Source organism: Zootoca vivipara, chromosome Z (genome assembly GCF_963506605.1).
Source record: "Zootoca vivipara chromosome Z, rZooViv1.1, whole genome shotgun sequence".
Taxonomy (NCBI): Eukaryota; Metazoa; Chordata; class Lepidosauria; order Squamata; family Lacertidae; genus Zootoca; species Zootoca vivipara.
The window spans coordinates 45326731-45338894 of NC_083294.1; the positions used below are offsets into that span (position 1 = coordinate 45326731).

Sequence of the window (12164 nt, forward strand, 5' to 3'; positions counted from 1 at the left end):
TGAATCCTGACAAGACAGAAGTACTGTTTGTGGGGGACAGGAGGCGGGCAGGTGTGGAGGACTCCCTGGTCCTGAATGGGGTAACTGTGCCCCTGAAGGACCAGGTGCACAGCCTGGGAGTAATTCTGGACTCACAGCTGTCCATGGAGGCACAGGTCAATTCTGTGTCCAGGGCAGCTGTCTATCAGCTCCATCTGGTACGCAGGCTGAGACCCTACCTGCCTGCAGATTGTCTCGCCAGAGTGGTGCATGCTCTGGTTATCTCCCGCTTGGACTACTGCAATGCGCTCTACGTGGGGCTATCTTTGAAGGTGACCCGGAAACTACAACTAATCCAGAATGCGGCAGCTAGACTGGTGACTGGGAGTGGCCGCCGAGACCACATAACACCAGTCTTGAAAGATCTACATTGGCTTCCAGTACATTTCCGAGCACAGCTCAAAGTGTTGGTGCTGACCTTTAAAGCCCTAAATGGCCTTGGTCCCATATACTTGAAGGAGCGTCTCCACCCCCATAGTTCTGCCCGGACACTGAGGTCCAGCTCCGAGGGCCTTCTGGCGGTTCCCTCATTGCGAGAAGCCAAGTTGCAGGGAACCAGGCAGAGGGCCTTCTCGGTGGTGGCGCCTGCCCTGTGGAACGCCCTCCCATCAGATGTCAAAATGGAAAACAGCTACCAGATTTTTAGAAGACATCTGAAGGCAGCCCTGTTTAGGGAGGCTTTTAATGTTTAACAAGTTAGTGTATTTTAATGTTTCTGTTGGAAGCCGTCCAGAGTGGCTGGGGAAACCCGGCCAGATGGGCGGGGTATAAATAATAAATTATTATTATTATTATTATTATTATTATTATAAAAAATCAGAAACTGGGATGGCTTCTTTAAATCAGGGGTGTCCCTGGAAAATAGGGACACATGGAGGGTCTGCCTTGGTCGCTCTACCCTACCCATAACCCACTTTGTCAATACAGTATCCTTCTTAAATTGTGGCTCCTAGAACGGGACAAAGGACTCCAGGTCGGGTTTGACCAAGGAAGAATGATTCAGAGGAGATGCTTTTTAACTACTTTTCACCAACTAGGCTTTGGACCAGACATCCCGTCCCATGCTTACTGAGCATGCATGTTAAGGAGGTGTACGGGAAGCTGCCTGTTGTCTTTGTCCATGGAGTTTTCTTGGCAGGGATACTGGAGTGGCTTGCCAGTTCCTTCTCCAGGTGGATCACGTTTAGTCAAAACTCTCCACTATGACCTGTCCATCTTGGGTGGCCCTGCATGGCATAGCTCATAGCTTCTCTGAGTTATTCAAGCCCCTTCGCCACGACAAGGCATTGGTCCCATCACCTCCTGGCAAATAGAAGGGGAAGAAATGGAGGCAGTGAGAGATTTGACTTTCTTGGGCTCCTTGATCACTGCAGATGGTGACAGCAGTCACGAAATTAAAAGACGCCTGCTTCTTGGGAGAAAAGCAATGACAAACCTAGACAGCATCTTAAAAAGCAGAGACATCACCTTGCCAACAAAGGTCCGTCAAGTTCAAGCTCTGGTTTTCCCAGTAGTGATGTATGGAAGTGAGAGCTGGACCATAAAGAAGGCTGATCTCCGAAGAACTGATGCTTTTGAATTATGGTGCTGGAGGAGACTCTTGAGAGTCCCATGGACTGCAAGAAGATCAAACCTATCCATTCTGAAGGAAATCAGCCCTGAGTGCTCACTGGAAGGACAGATCGTGAAGCTGAGGCTCCAATACTTTGGCCACCTCATGAGAAGAGAAGAATCCTTGGAAAAGACCTTGATGTTGGGAAAGATGGAGGGCACTAGGAGAAGGGGACGACAGAGGATGAGATGGTTGGACAGTGTTCTCGAAGCTACAAACATGAGTTTGACCAAACTGCGGGAGGCAGTGGAAGAAAGGAGTGCCTGGCGTGCTCTGGTCCATGGGGTCACGAAGAGGCGGACACGACTAAACGACTAAACAACAACAACAACGGGAAGCCGCTCCGGCCATCGGAAGAGAGGCTAACCGCAAGGATAGAAAGGCTGCCTGTGCCGGAGCGCGCGCCGGAGCGCGCGGGGCCTGCCCACCCTGAGCGCCCGCCCCCGCCCCCGCCCTCGCCGCCGCCAGACACGTCGGCCGAGGGACGCCCGGCTGCGTCCGCCTGGGCGCCATACGGGATGGTGCCATGGCGCGGCCGTCGGGAGACGCGCAGCGCCAGGAGCCCGAGCAACCGCCGCTGCCGCTGGTCTCCTACCAGCACGTGCCCGTGCATCTGGCCGGCGGCGCGCCCTGGGGCTTCACCCTCGAGGGCGGGCTGGAGCACGGCAAGCCCCTCGTCGTCTCCAAGGTGAGCCCCTTCCGCGCTCCTCCTTCCCTGCTCGGGGGTCGCCGTCCGGGCGAGGCGCGCCTTCCGGGCGCCCAGATCCCCCCGCTTTTTCTCCCTGCCTGTAGGGAATCTGATAGAACGTCCACGCAGCGGAAGTGTGTGGATCTTGCTCGCGGTACAAGTCACCAGGCTGATTTTCACGATTGGCGTGATCGTTGTTGTGAAAATCTGCCCACTAATTGCGCATCAGCATGGCACCCCCTGGCGGCCTCACTCACTGTACTAGACCCCTGGCAAAAGGTGGCACATCAGAGGAGCCATGCTCTGTGTCTTCCATGGGCCACACCCGGCAAAGGGTTGGAAGGTAGCGCCAACTGGATGCAAGGATTTATTTCAGAAATCTCATAGATATCTCATTGAATCATAGAGTTAGGAGGGACCTTGAGGATCATCTAGTCCAACCCTCTACAGTGCAGGAATGTGGAGCTGTCCCTTACGGGGATTGAACCTGCAACCTTTGACTACCTAGAAGCAGAGAAAGCCCCAAACCATTCGCTGCTGCAGAAGCAATAGGCTCAGCGAACAACTTTGGACAAAGTTTGTACGTAAAAAAATAAGTTGCAGCTTGTAGGCTTTTTAGATCCAGATATCAAAGAATAAGAGAATGTTAGAAGGGGTCCTGAGGGTAATCTAGCCCAACCCCCTGCAAGGCACGAATCTCAACTCAAACATCTGTGGCAGGGGGGGGGGCGCCCAACCTCTGCTTAAAAGCCTCCAGTGAAAGAGGCTGCACCACTTTCTGAGGGAGGCCAGTCCAATGTCACAGAAAGTTCTTCCTAATGTTTAGTCAGAATCTCCTTTCTTGTAACTTGAAACCATTGGTTGAGTCCTACCCCCTTCCATGTGGCAGCCCTTGAGATTTTTGAAGATGGTTGTTATGCCTCTTTTCAGTCTCCTCTTGTCCAGGCTAAACATACTCAGCTCCTTCAACTGTGCCTCAAAATGCTTGGTTTCTAGACCATTTATCATCTTGGCCACCCTCTTCTGCACACTTCCCAGTCAATGTCCCTCTTAAATTGTGGTGCGGAGATCCGGATGCAGGACTCCAGGTATGGACCAAGGCAGAATAGAACAGGACAATGGCTTCCCCTGATCTGGATACTAGACTTCTGTTGATGCAGTATAGAATAGCATTAGCATTTTTTGCTGCTGCGTCACACCGTTGACTCATGTTAAGCTACTACGACTCATTGATCCTTTTCACACGTACTACTGGTAAATCAGCCCCCCCCCCCCATTTTATGTCTCTGCATCTGCCTAAGTGCAGAACTTTAAATTTTTCCCTATTGAAATTCATTTTGTTAGTTTGGGCCCTTGTCTGGGGTGCCTTGTCTGGGCAGGCAGCTGCAGGAGGTGCATCAGACATAACAGGGCCCCCACCCCACCCATTTCCTTTGTGACACCCTGTTTCGTATTGCTTGTTTGCCTTGGGGCTCACTCACACTTAGCATTTCTAAGCACAGACCCACGCTTTAAAGAGCCATGCCCAAGTGCTATTTTGTTGTGTTTTTCGTCCCTACTAATCTGCAATTCTGGGCTGCATCAATAGGAGTATAGCATCTAGATCTAGGGAAGTAATAGTACCACTGTATTCTGCTCTGGTCAGACCTCACCTGGAGTACTGTGTCCAGTTCTGGGCACCACAGTTCAAGAAGGATACTGACAAGCTGGAACGTGTCCAGAAGAGGGCAACCAAAATGGTCAAAGGCCTGGAAATGATGCCTTATGAGGAACGGCTTAGGGAGCTGGGTATGTTTAGCCTGGAGAAGAGAAGGTTCAGGGGTGATATGATAAGATAAGATATCTTTATTGTCATTGTCCCCTTGCGGGAACAACGAAATTATTCGGTTGCTACATTCACTCCGATAAAGCATTCTGCATAATCCAAAATTACAAAAACCTAATTAAAAACAGTAAATATAATACAAAATAACAAGTAAAATAAGATGACTTCAAAGTCCAGGCTTTCCATTTAAGGCCAAAATCGCTCTAAAGAAGAAACTGTTTCTGAGACGGCTCGTTCTTGCCTGCATTGTTCTATATCTCCATCCCGATGGCAGGAGCTGAAAGAAATGGTGACCAGGGTGCGCTGGATCTCTTGATATATCTAGTGCTTTTCTATGGCACCTGGTGGTATAAATTTGTTCTAAGGTGGTGAGTGAGCAGCCAATAATGCTCTCTGCTGTTTTAATAATTCTACACAGCCCTGCTCTGTCCTGGGAAGTACAGCTTCCGTACCACACACATAAACCGTACGTGAGCACGCTCTGTATGGCACAGTGATAGAAGGCAAGCAGCAGCTTTTGTGGAAGATGGTTTTTCCTTAAAATTCTCAAAAAATACAGTCTCTGCTGCGCCTTCTTCACAAGCCCCCTTGTATTAACACTCCAGGACAGATCCTCCTGTAACTCAATGCCTAGAAATCTAAACGTTGTTACCCTCTCCACACAAATGACAATATGATAGCCATGTTCAAATATATCAAAGGATGTCATATAGAGGAGGGAGAAAGGTTGTTTTCTGCTGCTTCAGAGAAGCGGACATGGAGCAATGGATTCAAACTACAAGAAAGAAGATTCCACCTGAATATTAGGAAGAACTTCCTGACAGTAAGAGCTGTTTGACAATGGAATTTGCTGCCAAGGAGTGTGGTGGAGTCTCCTTCTTTGGAGGTATTTAAGCAGAGGCTTGACAGGCATATGTCAAGAATGCTTTGATGGTGTTTCCTGCTTGGCAGGGGGTTGGACTGGATGGCCCTTGTGGTCTCTTCCAACTCTACGATTCTATGATTCTAATCTGCCCTTTATTGCTGAATTGGAGCAAACAGAAATTCAGCCATTTGCTTCAATTAAGCAGTGAAGAGTGGACTTTTGCAGGGAAAGCACGGGGAAGAAGAAGAAGAAGAAGAAGGAGGAGGAGGAGGAGGAGGAGGAGGAGGAGGGGAAGAAGGGCATACCTGTGCCTAGAAACGTGACACAAAAGGACGAGCCTTTGGTGGAGCAAGTCCTTGGGCTGGAAACCCCTTCCTCCTGCCCGGGGGCAGACCATGAAGCATTTCTGTCTCCACTAGCTGCTCTCTGCTTGTTAGGCGAGAGGGCCTGGGACGACTGGCCCCGTGCCAGGCTCTGTCTCTAACTGCGCTCCCTTGGGACTGGGCAGTGAGCAGGAACGGCCCTTCAGCTGTGAATGATTAACTGCCCTTGTCCCTCCACCTCTGCCATTTCTGGTGGCTTTGGTCTCCCAGAGGCTGCTTCTCCAAGTGGAATGCCCTGCATGCCCCATGGCTGGATTGGTCCCCAAGGAAAGAAGCCAGGGGGGTGTAGCTGGATGTGAAGAGGCCTCTCCTTTCTGTGAAGTGCTCCTTGGGGGGTGGGGGGGTGGGGGTCTGCCTCGGTCCTGCCCTCAGTACCCGTTCAGGATGTGTTGCCTGCTTCCAATTCCTGTGTGTTCCAGGAACAGGATTCAGCCTTGGGGAGCAGCACGCAGTGGCTTAACACAAAGTGGTTCTGCATGAGGCTGGATTGATGCTTCTGGGTGATAGGAACATGTGGGGTGCCACAGTGTTCTGTCCTGGGCCTGTTGATATTCAATATCTTTATAAATGACTGGGAGGAAGGAATTGAGGGGATCCCAGCAGTACATGTGAAAGGACTGAGGGATCTTATTAGGATCTTACTAAGTTTAACATCAAAAAAACCAAGATCATGGCCACTGGTCCCATCACCTCCTGGCAAATAGAAGGGGACGAAATGGAGGCAGTGAGAGATTTGACTTTCTTGGGCTCCTTGATCACTGCAGATGGTGACAGCAGTCACGAAATTAAAAGACGTCTGCTTCTTGGGAGAAAAGCAATGACAAACCTAGACAGCATCTTAAAAAGCAGAGACATCACCTTGCCTACAAAGGTCCGTATAGTTAAAGCTATGGCTTTCCCTGTAGTGATGTATGGAAGTGAGAGCTGGACCATAAAGAAGGCTGATCGCCAAAGAATTGATGCTTTTGAATTATGGTGCTGGAGGAGACTCTTGAGAGTCCCATGGACTGCAAGAAGATCAAACCTATCCATTCTGAAGGAAATCAGCCCTGAGTGCTCACTGGAAGGACAGATCGTGAAGCTGAGGCTCCAATACTTTGGCCACCTCATGAGAAGAGAAGAATCCTTGGAAAAGACCCTGATGTTGGGAAAGATGGAGGGCACTAGGAGAAGGGGACGACAGAGGATGAGATGGTTGGACAGTGTTCTCGAAGCTACGAACATGAGTTTGACCAAACTGCGGGAGGCAGTGCAAGACAGGAGTGCCTGGCGTGCTATGGTCCACGGGGTCACGAAGAGTCAGACACGACTAAACGACTAAACAACAACAAGTTTAACATGAGTCAGCAGGGTGATGCAGCAGCAAACAAAGCTAACACTATTCTAGGCTGCATCAACAGAAGTCTAGCATCCAGATCAAGGGAAATCATAGTCCCACTCTATCCTGCCTTGGTCAGACCACACATGGAATACTGTGTCCAGTTTTGGGCAGCACAATTTCAGAAGGATGTTGGCAAGCTGGAACGTGTGCAGAGGGGGGCGACCAAGATGATCAAGGGTCTGGAAACTAAGCCTTATGAGGAATGGTTGAGGGAGGTGGGGATGTTTAGCCTGCAAAAGAGAAGACTGAAAGGAGATATAAGAGCCATCTTCAGATATCTCAAGGGTTGTCCTTTGAAAGATGGAGCAAGCTCGTTTTCTCCTACTCCGGAGGGAAGAACCCAAGCCACTGGCTTCAAGTTACAAGAAAGGAGATTCTGAGAAAACACCAGGAAGAACTTTCTGACAGTAAGAGCTCTTTGACAGGGGAATAGACTCTCTTGGAAGGTGGTGGACTCTCTATTCTTGGAGGTTTTTAAGCAGAGGCTGGATGGCTTGGACTGGATGCAGTGGCGTAGCTACGGTAGCTGCTCGGGGTGCCTGGTGTGGTGCGTGCGTCCTGCAGCCGGGGGCAAAGCGAGCTGCCCATGGGGGCGGGGCAAGCCAAGGCAGGGTGCGCTGCGTGGAGCCTCTCTGCAACCACCTCCTCAGCTGCAGGGTGGCTGAGGTGGTGGGCAGACGCAAGCCCGCGTGGCTTGAAAAAGCGGTGTGGAGCTTGCAGGCAGTCCGCCCGCCACCTCCCCCTCAGGAGAGACACATGGTTCAGGCACACTGCAGCCCCCATGGCGTGGTGCCCAGTGCCCCCTGCCTCACCTAGTGGCATAGGAAGGGGGGTGCGGTGGGGGTGGGAGTTGTGAGCCCACTTTTAAAATTTTATTTTAAAAATATATTTTTGCCATTTTGTCACACACACCCCATCAGTGATGACATCCAGGCTGGCCGGCCCGCACCCACTTCCTACACCACTGACTACCGTAGATGACTCTTGGGGTACCTTTGAATCCTATAATTCTACAATTCTATGATTCTGACTCTTGGGTGGCACCCCACTGGCACCTCAATTGTTTGCTCAAATGTCAGCTCCTTTCTCCCATGGAGCGCCGTGTTTCTCCAAAAATAAGACACCGTCTTATATTTATTTTTCCTAAAAAAAACACACGGTGGCTTATTTTCAGGGGATGTCTTATTTTTTTCCTCCTCCTCCTGCCGCGGCCGGCATTGCTGCTGCGCCTATCACTATGTCTTATTTTCGGGGTATGGCTTATTTTCGGAGAAACGCGGTATGAAAGCAGACTCTTAAGAGCATAAGTTGAGACAGGCTGCAAGATCAAGCCAAAGGGAGGTCATCCAGCCCAGCATCCTGTTCTCACAGTGGCCAGCTGGATGCTTCTTCTGGGAGGTCTTACACACAGGACTCACACAGGACTCCTGAGCAAGTTTGCAGATGACACCAAATTGGGAGCGGTGGCTAATACCCCAGAGGACAGGATCACACTTCAAAATGACCTTAACAGATTAGACAACTGGGCCAAAGCAAACAAGATGAGTTTTAACAGGGAGAAATGTAAAGTACTACACAATGAAAGGCACAAATACAGGATGGGTGACACCTGGCTTGAGAGCAGTACATGTGAAAAGGACCTAGGAGTCTTGGTAGACCACAAACTTGACATGAGTCAACAGTGTGATGCAGCAGCTAAAAAAGCCAATGCGATTCTGGGCTGCATCAATAGGAGTATAGCATCTAGATCAAGGGAAGTAATAGTACCACTGTATTCTGCTCTGGTCAGACCTCACCTGGAGTCCTGTGTCCAGTTCTGGGCACCACAGTTCAAGAAGGATACTGACAAGCTGGAACGTGTCCAGAAGAGGGCAACCAAAATGGTCCAAGGCCTGGAAACTATGCTTTATGAGGAACGGCTTAGGGAGCTGGGTATGTTTAGCCTGGAGAAGAGAAGGTTAAGGGGTGATATGATAGCCATGTTCAAATATATCAAAGGATGTCATATAGAGGAGGGAGAAAGGTTGTTTTCTGCTGCTCCAGAGAAGCGGACACGGAGCAATGGATTCAAACTTCAAGAAATAAGATTCCACCTCAACATTAGGAAGAACTTCCTGACAGTAAGAGCTGTTCGACAGTGGAATTTGCTGCCAAGGAGTGTGGTGGAGTCTCCTTCTTTGGAGGTCTTTAAGCAGAGGCTTGACAGGCATATGTCAAGAATGCTTTGATGGTGTTTCCTGCTTGGCAGGGGGTTGGACTGGATGGCCCTTGGGGTCTCTTCCAACTCTATGATTCTATGATTCTAAGATTGCTGAGCCAAGGTGTTACCAAACACCAAGCATCAAAGCTGGATTTCCTAAATATCTCTGGGATCGTCTGCACTTCTGGCTTGTCTTGTGGTGTTCACCTCGCTCCTCTCATTTCTCTGGGAAAAGCCACTCTTTAGGGCCAGCTTGGACTATACATCAATCCAGTGAAAACCCAAATTGTCATATGCTCCGACTGAGTGCTCGAGAGCAGTTTTCCCCAGGGCCGCTGCTTCCTTCCTGTTTAAATGGTGGTAGCAAAGGTCCTCATCTCAGGGGCTGCTGTGGTGCATTTGGAAAAAGGCATGGCTCACATCTGGCAAAGGCTCGTGGCTTCTGGAGGTGACCCATGTTCCCTTTTCCTCCCAGTGCCCCACCCCCTCGGATGCATTCCAAATGTTGTGCATTTTCCTGCAGAGGGTTTCATTTGCCACAAAGCTGGTGCAAATGTGAGTTTAACTGCATTCTGTGTGCATCCGATTAATGCTGTGTGAGGATGGGCAGGTGGGCCAAGAGACCCAGGATTATTATTTTTGGGTGTTTTTTTTTTGGGGGGGTTGCCTGATTTATTTCCTTGGTGCAAAGTGAGCCCATCCCGGAGCTGATGGGTTAGAGAATCACAGGATGGTCATCTACTCAAACTCCCTGCAGTGTGGGAATCCTAACTGCACCATCCATGACGACAGGTGGCCATCCAACCTCTGCTTAGAAACCTCCAAGGAAGGAGAGCCCACCACTTTGGGAGAGAGTCTGTTCCACTGTCAAACAGCTCTTAGCATTGGAAAACTCTTCCTGATGTTCAGTAGGAATCTCCTGTCTTGTAACTTGAATCCATTGGTTCATAGAATCATAGAATCATAGAGTTGGAAGAGACCACAAGGACCATCCAGTCCAACCCCCTGCCAAGCAGAAAACACCATCAAAGCATTCTTGACATATGGCTGTCAAGCCTCTGCTTAAAGACCTCCAAAGAAGGAGACTCCACCACACTCCTTGGTAGCAAATTCTACTGCCGAACAGCTCTTACTGTCAGGAAGTTCTTCCTAATGTTGAGGTGGAATCTTCTTTCTTGAAGTTTGAATCCATTGCTCCGTGTCCGCTTCTCTGGAGCAGCAGAAAACAACCTTTCTCCCTCCTCCATATGACATCCTTTCATATATTTGAACATGGCTATCATATCACCCCTTAACCTTCTCTTCTCCAGGCTAAACATACCCAGCTCCCTAAGCCGTTCCTCATAAGGCATCGTTTCCGGCCTTTGACCATTTTGGTTGCCCTCCTTTGGACACGTTCCAGTTTGTCAGTATCCTTCTTGAACTGTGGTGCCCAGAACTGGACACAGTACTCCAGGTGAGGTCTGACCAGAGCAGAATACAGTGGTACTATTACTTCCCTTGATCTAGATGCTATACTCCTATTGATGAAGCCCAGAATTGCATTGGCTTTTTTAGCTGCTGCATCACACTGCTGACTCATGTCAAGTCTGTGGTCTACCAAGACTCCTAGGTCCTTTTCACATGTACTGCTCTCAAGCCAGGTGTCACCCATTCCCCTCTGGAGCAGAAGAAAACAGGGCAGGTCAGGATGCCAAGGCTGGGGAGCCATCTTCTTTTTGGCTCCATGGCAAAGTCACCCGCAGTCCAAGCACAGGAACAAGGGCCTCTTTGTGCCATAATGAATTGCCGGCACACACCCTTCTCTTGCATTCTCTGAGCACTGGATCTGCCCTTTCCCCTCCCTGCTCTCTTCTGGCAGTTGTAGCTGGCCAGTTAGGACCGGCCCGCCATACAACAAGGTTAGGTGACTGGCCCAGGCGTCAGGATCCACAGGGACCCTGTGGTCGATCTTTCTTCCCTCCTCCCTTTTCTTGATGCCGATCTTCCCTCATTGGTTCTTCCCTGGTGGGGAGGGAGGGGTACACCATTTTGGGGGTCTGCCCTAGGCCAGCCAAACATCCAGACATAGCCCCAGACCCTGGCTATCCTGCCTAGCAAATGCTGGTTCCTCCTCCTCCTCATCTTTGGTCAGCTGTAACCCAAAGACCTGCTCTGTGCATCCTCGGAAGTCCTTTGCATTTAACTCCTGTAGGGAGTTGTGGCTGAGTGGCTCTTCCCTTCCCATCTCCATCCTCAAGGATATGTTGCAAAGGGCAGCTGTCTTATCAGCTCCATCTGGTACGCAGGCCCTACCTGCCTGCAGACTGTCTAGCCAGAGTGGTGTATGCTCTAGTTATCTCCCACTTGGGCTACTGCAATGCGCTCTACGTGGGGCTACCTTTGAAGGTGACCTGGAAACTACAACTAATCCAGAATGCGGCAGCTAGACTGGTGACTGGGAGCCGCCGCCGAGACCACATAACACCTGAAAGACCTACATTGGCTCCCAGTACGTTTCCGAGCACAATTCAAAGTGTTGGTGCTAACCTTTAAAGCCCTAAACGGCCTTGGTCCAGTATACCTTAAGGAGTGTCTCCTCCCCCTCATTCTGCCCGGACACTGAGGTCCAGCGCCGAGGGCCTTCTGGCGGTTCCCTCACTACGAGAAGCTAAGTTACAGGGAACCAGGCAGAGGGCCTTCTCGGTAGTGGCACCCACCCTGTGGAATGCCCTCCCACCAGAGGTCAAAGAGAACAACAATTACCAGACCTTTAGAAGGCATCTTAAGGCAGCCCTGTTTAGGGAAGCTTTTAATGTTTGATGGATTTCTGTGTTTTGGTGTTTTGCTGGAAGCCGCCCAGAGTGGCTGGGGGAACCCGGCCAGATGGGTGGGGTATAAATAATAAATTATTATTATTATTATTATTATTATTATTATTATTATTATTATTACTTTCTATTTTTCCGTGTTTCTAGGAACAGGATCATGCTTTAAAACACTGTGTCCAGGCACTTATTTTTTTTATCACTTCCCCTACGAAAATCCCACTCTTTAACTCTGAATTGCAGCAAACAGCAATTAATGTTTCCAGCAGATTGCTCTTTGTTCCTATTCAGCAGTAAGGAGCTAGTTTTTGTGGGGGAATCATTGTGGTGAAAGAAAAGAAAAGTGCTCAAACATTGACTGGGA

General features: G+C 49.8%; 1 protein-coding gene across 1 annotated transcript in view; it reads left to right on the forward strand.

Moving 5' to 3' along the window:
- The first annotated feature begins 2120 nt into the window (after positions 1 to 2120).
- Positions 2121 to 12164, forward strand: part of SHROOM4 (shroom family member 4) — a 53264-nt gene continuing 43220 nt past the window's right edge. The window contains exon 1 of the mRNA XM_060270516.1: positions 2121 to 2339. Within this exon, the coding sequence (XP_060126499.1) occupies positions 2178 to 2339 (162 nt within the window). The 5' untranslated portion in view covers positions 2121 to 2177. The remainder of the gene's footprint in view (positions 2340 to 12164) is intronic.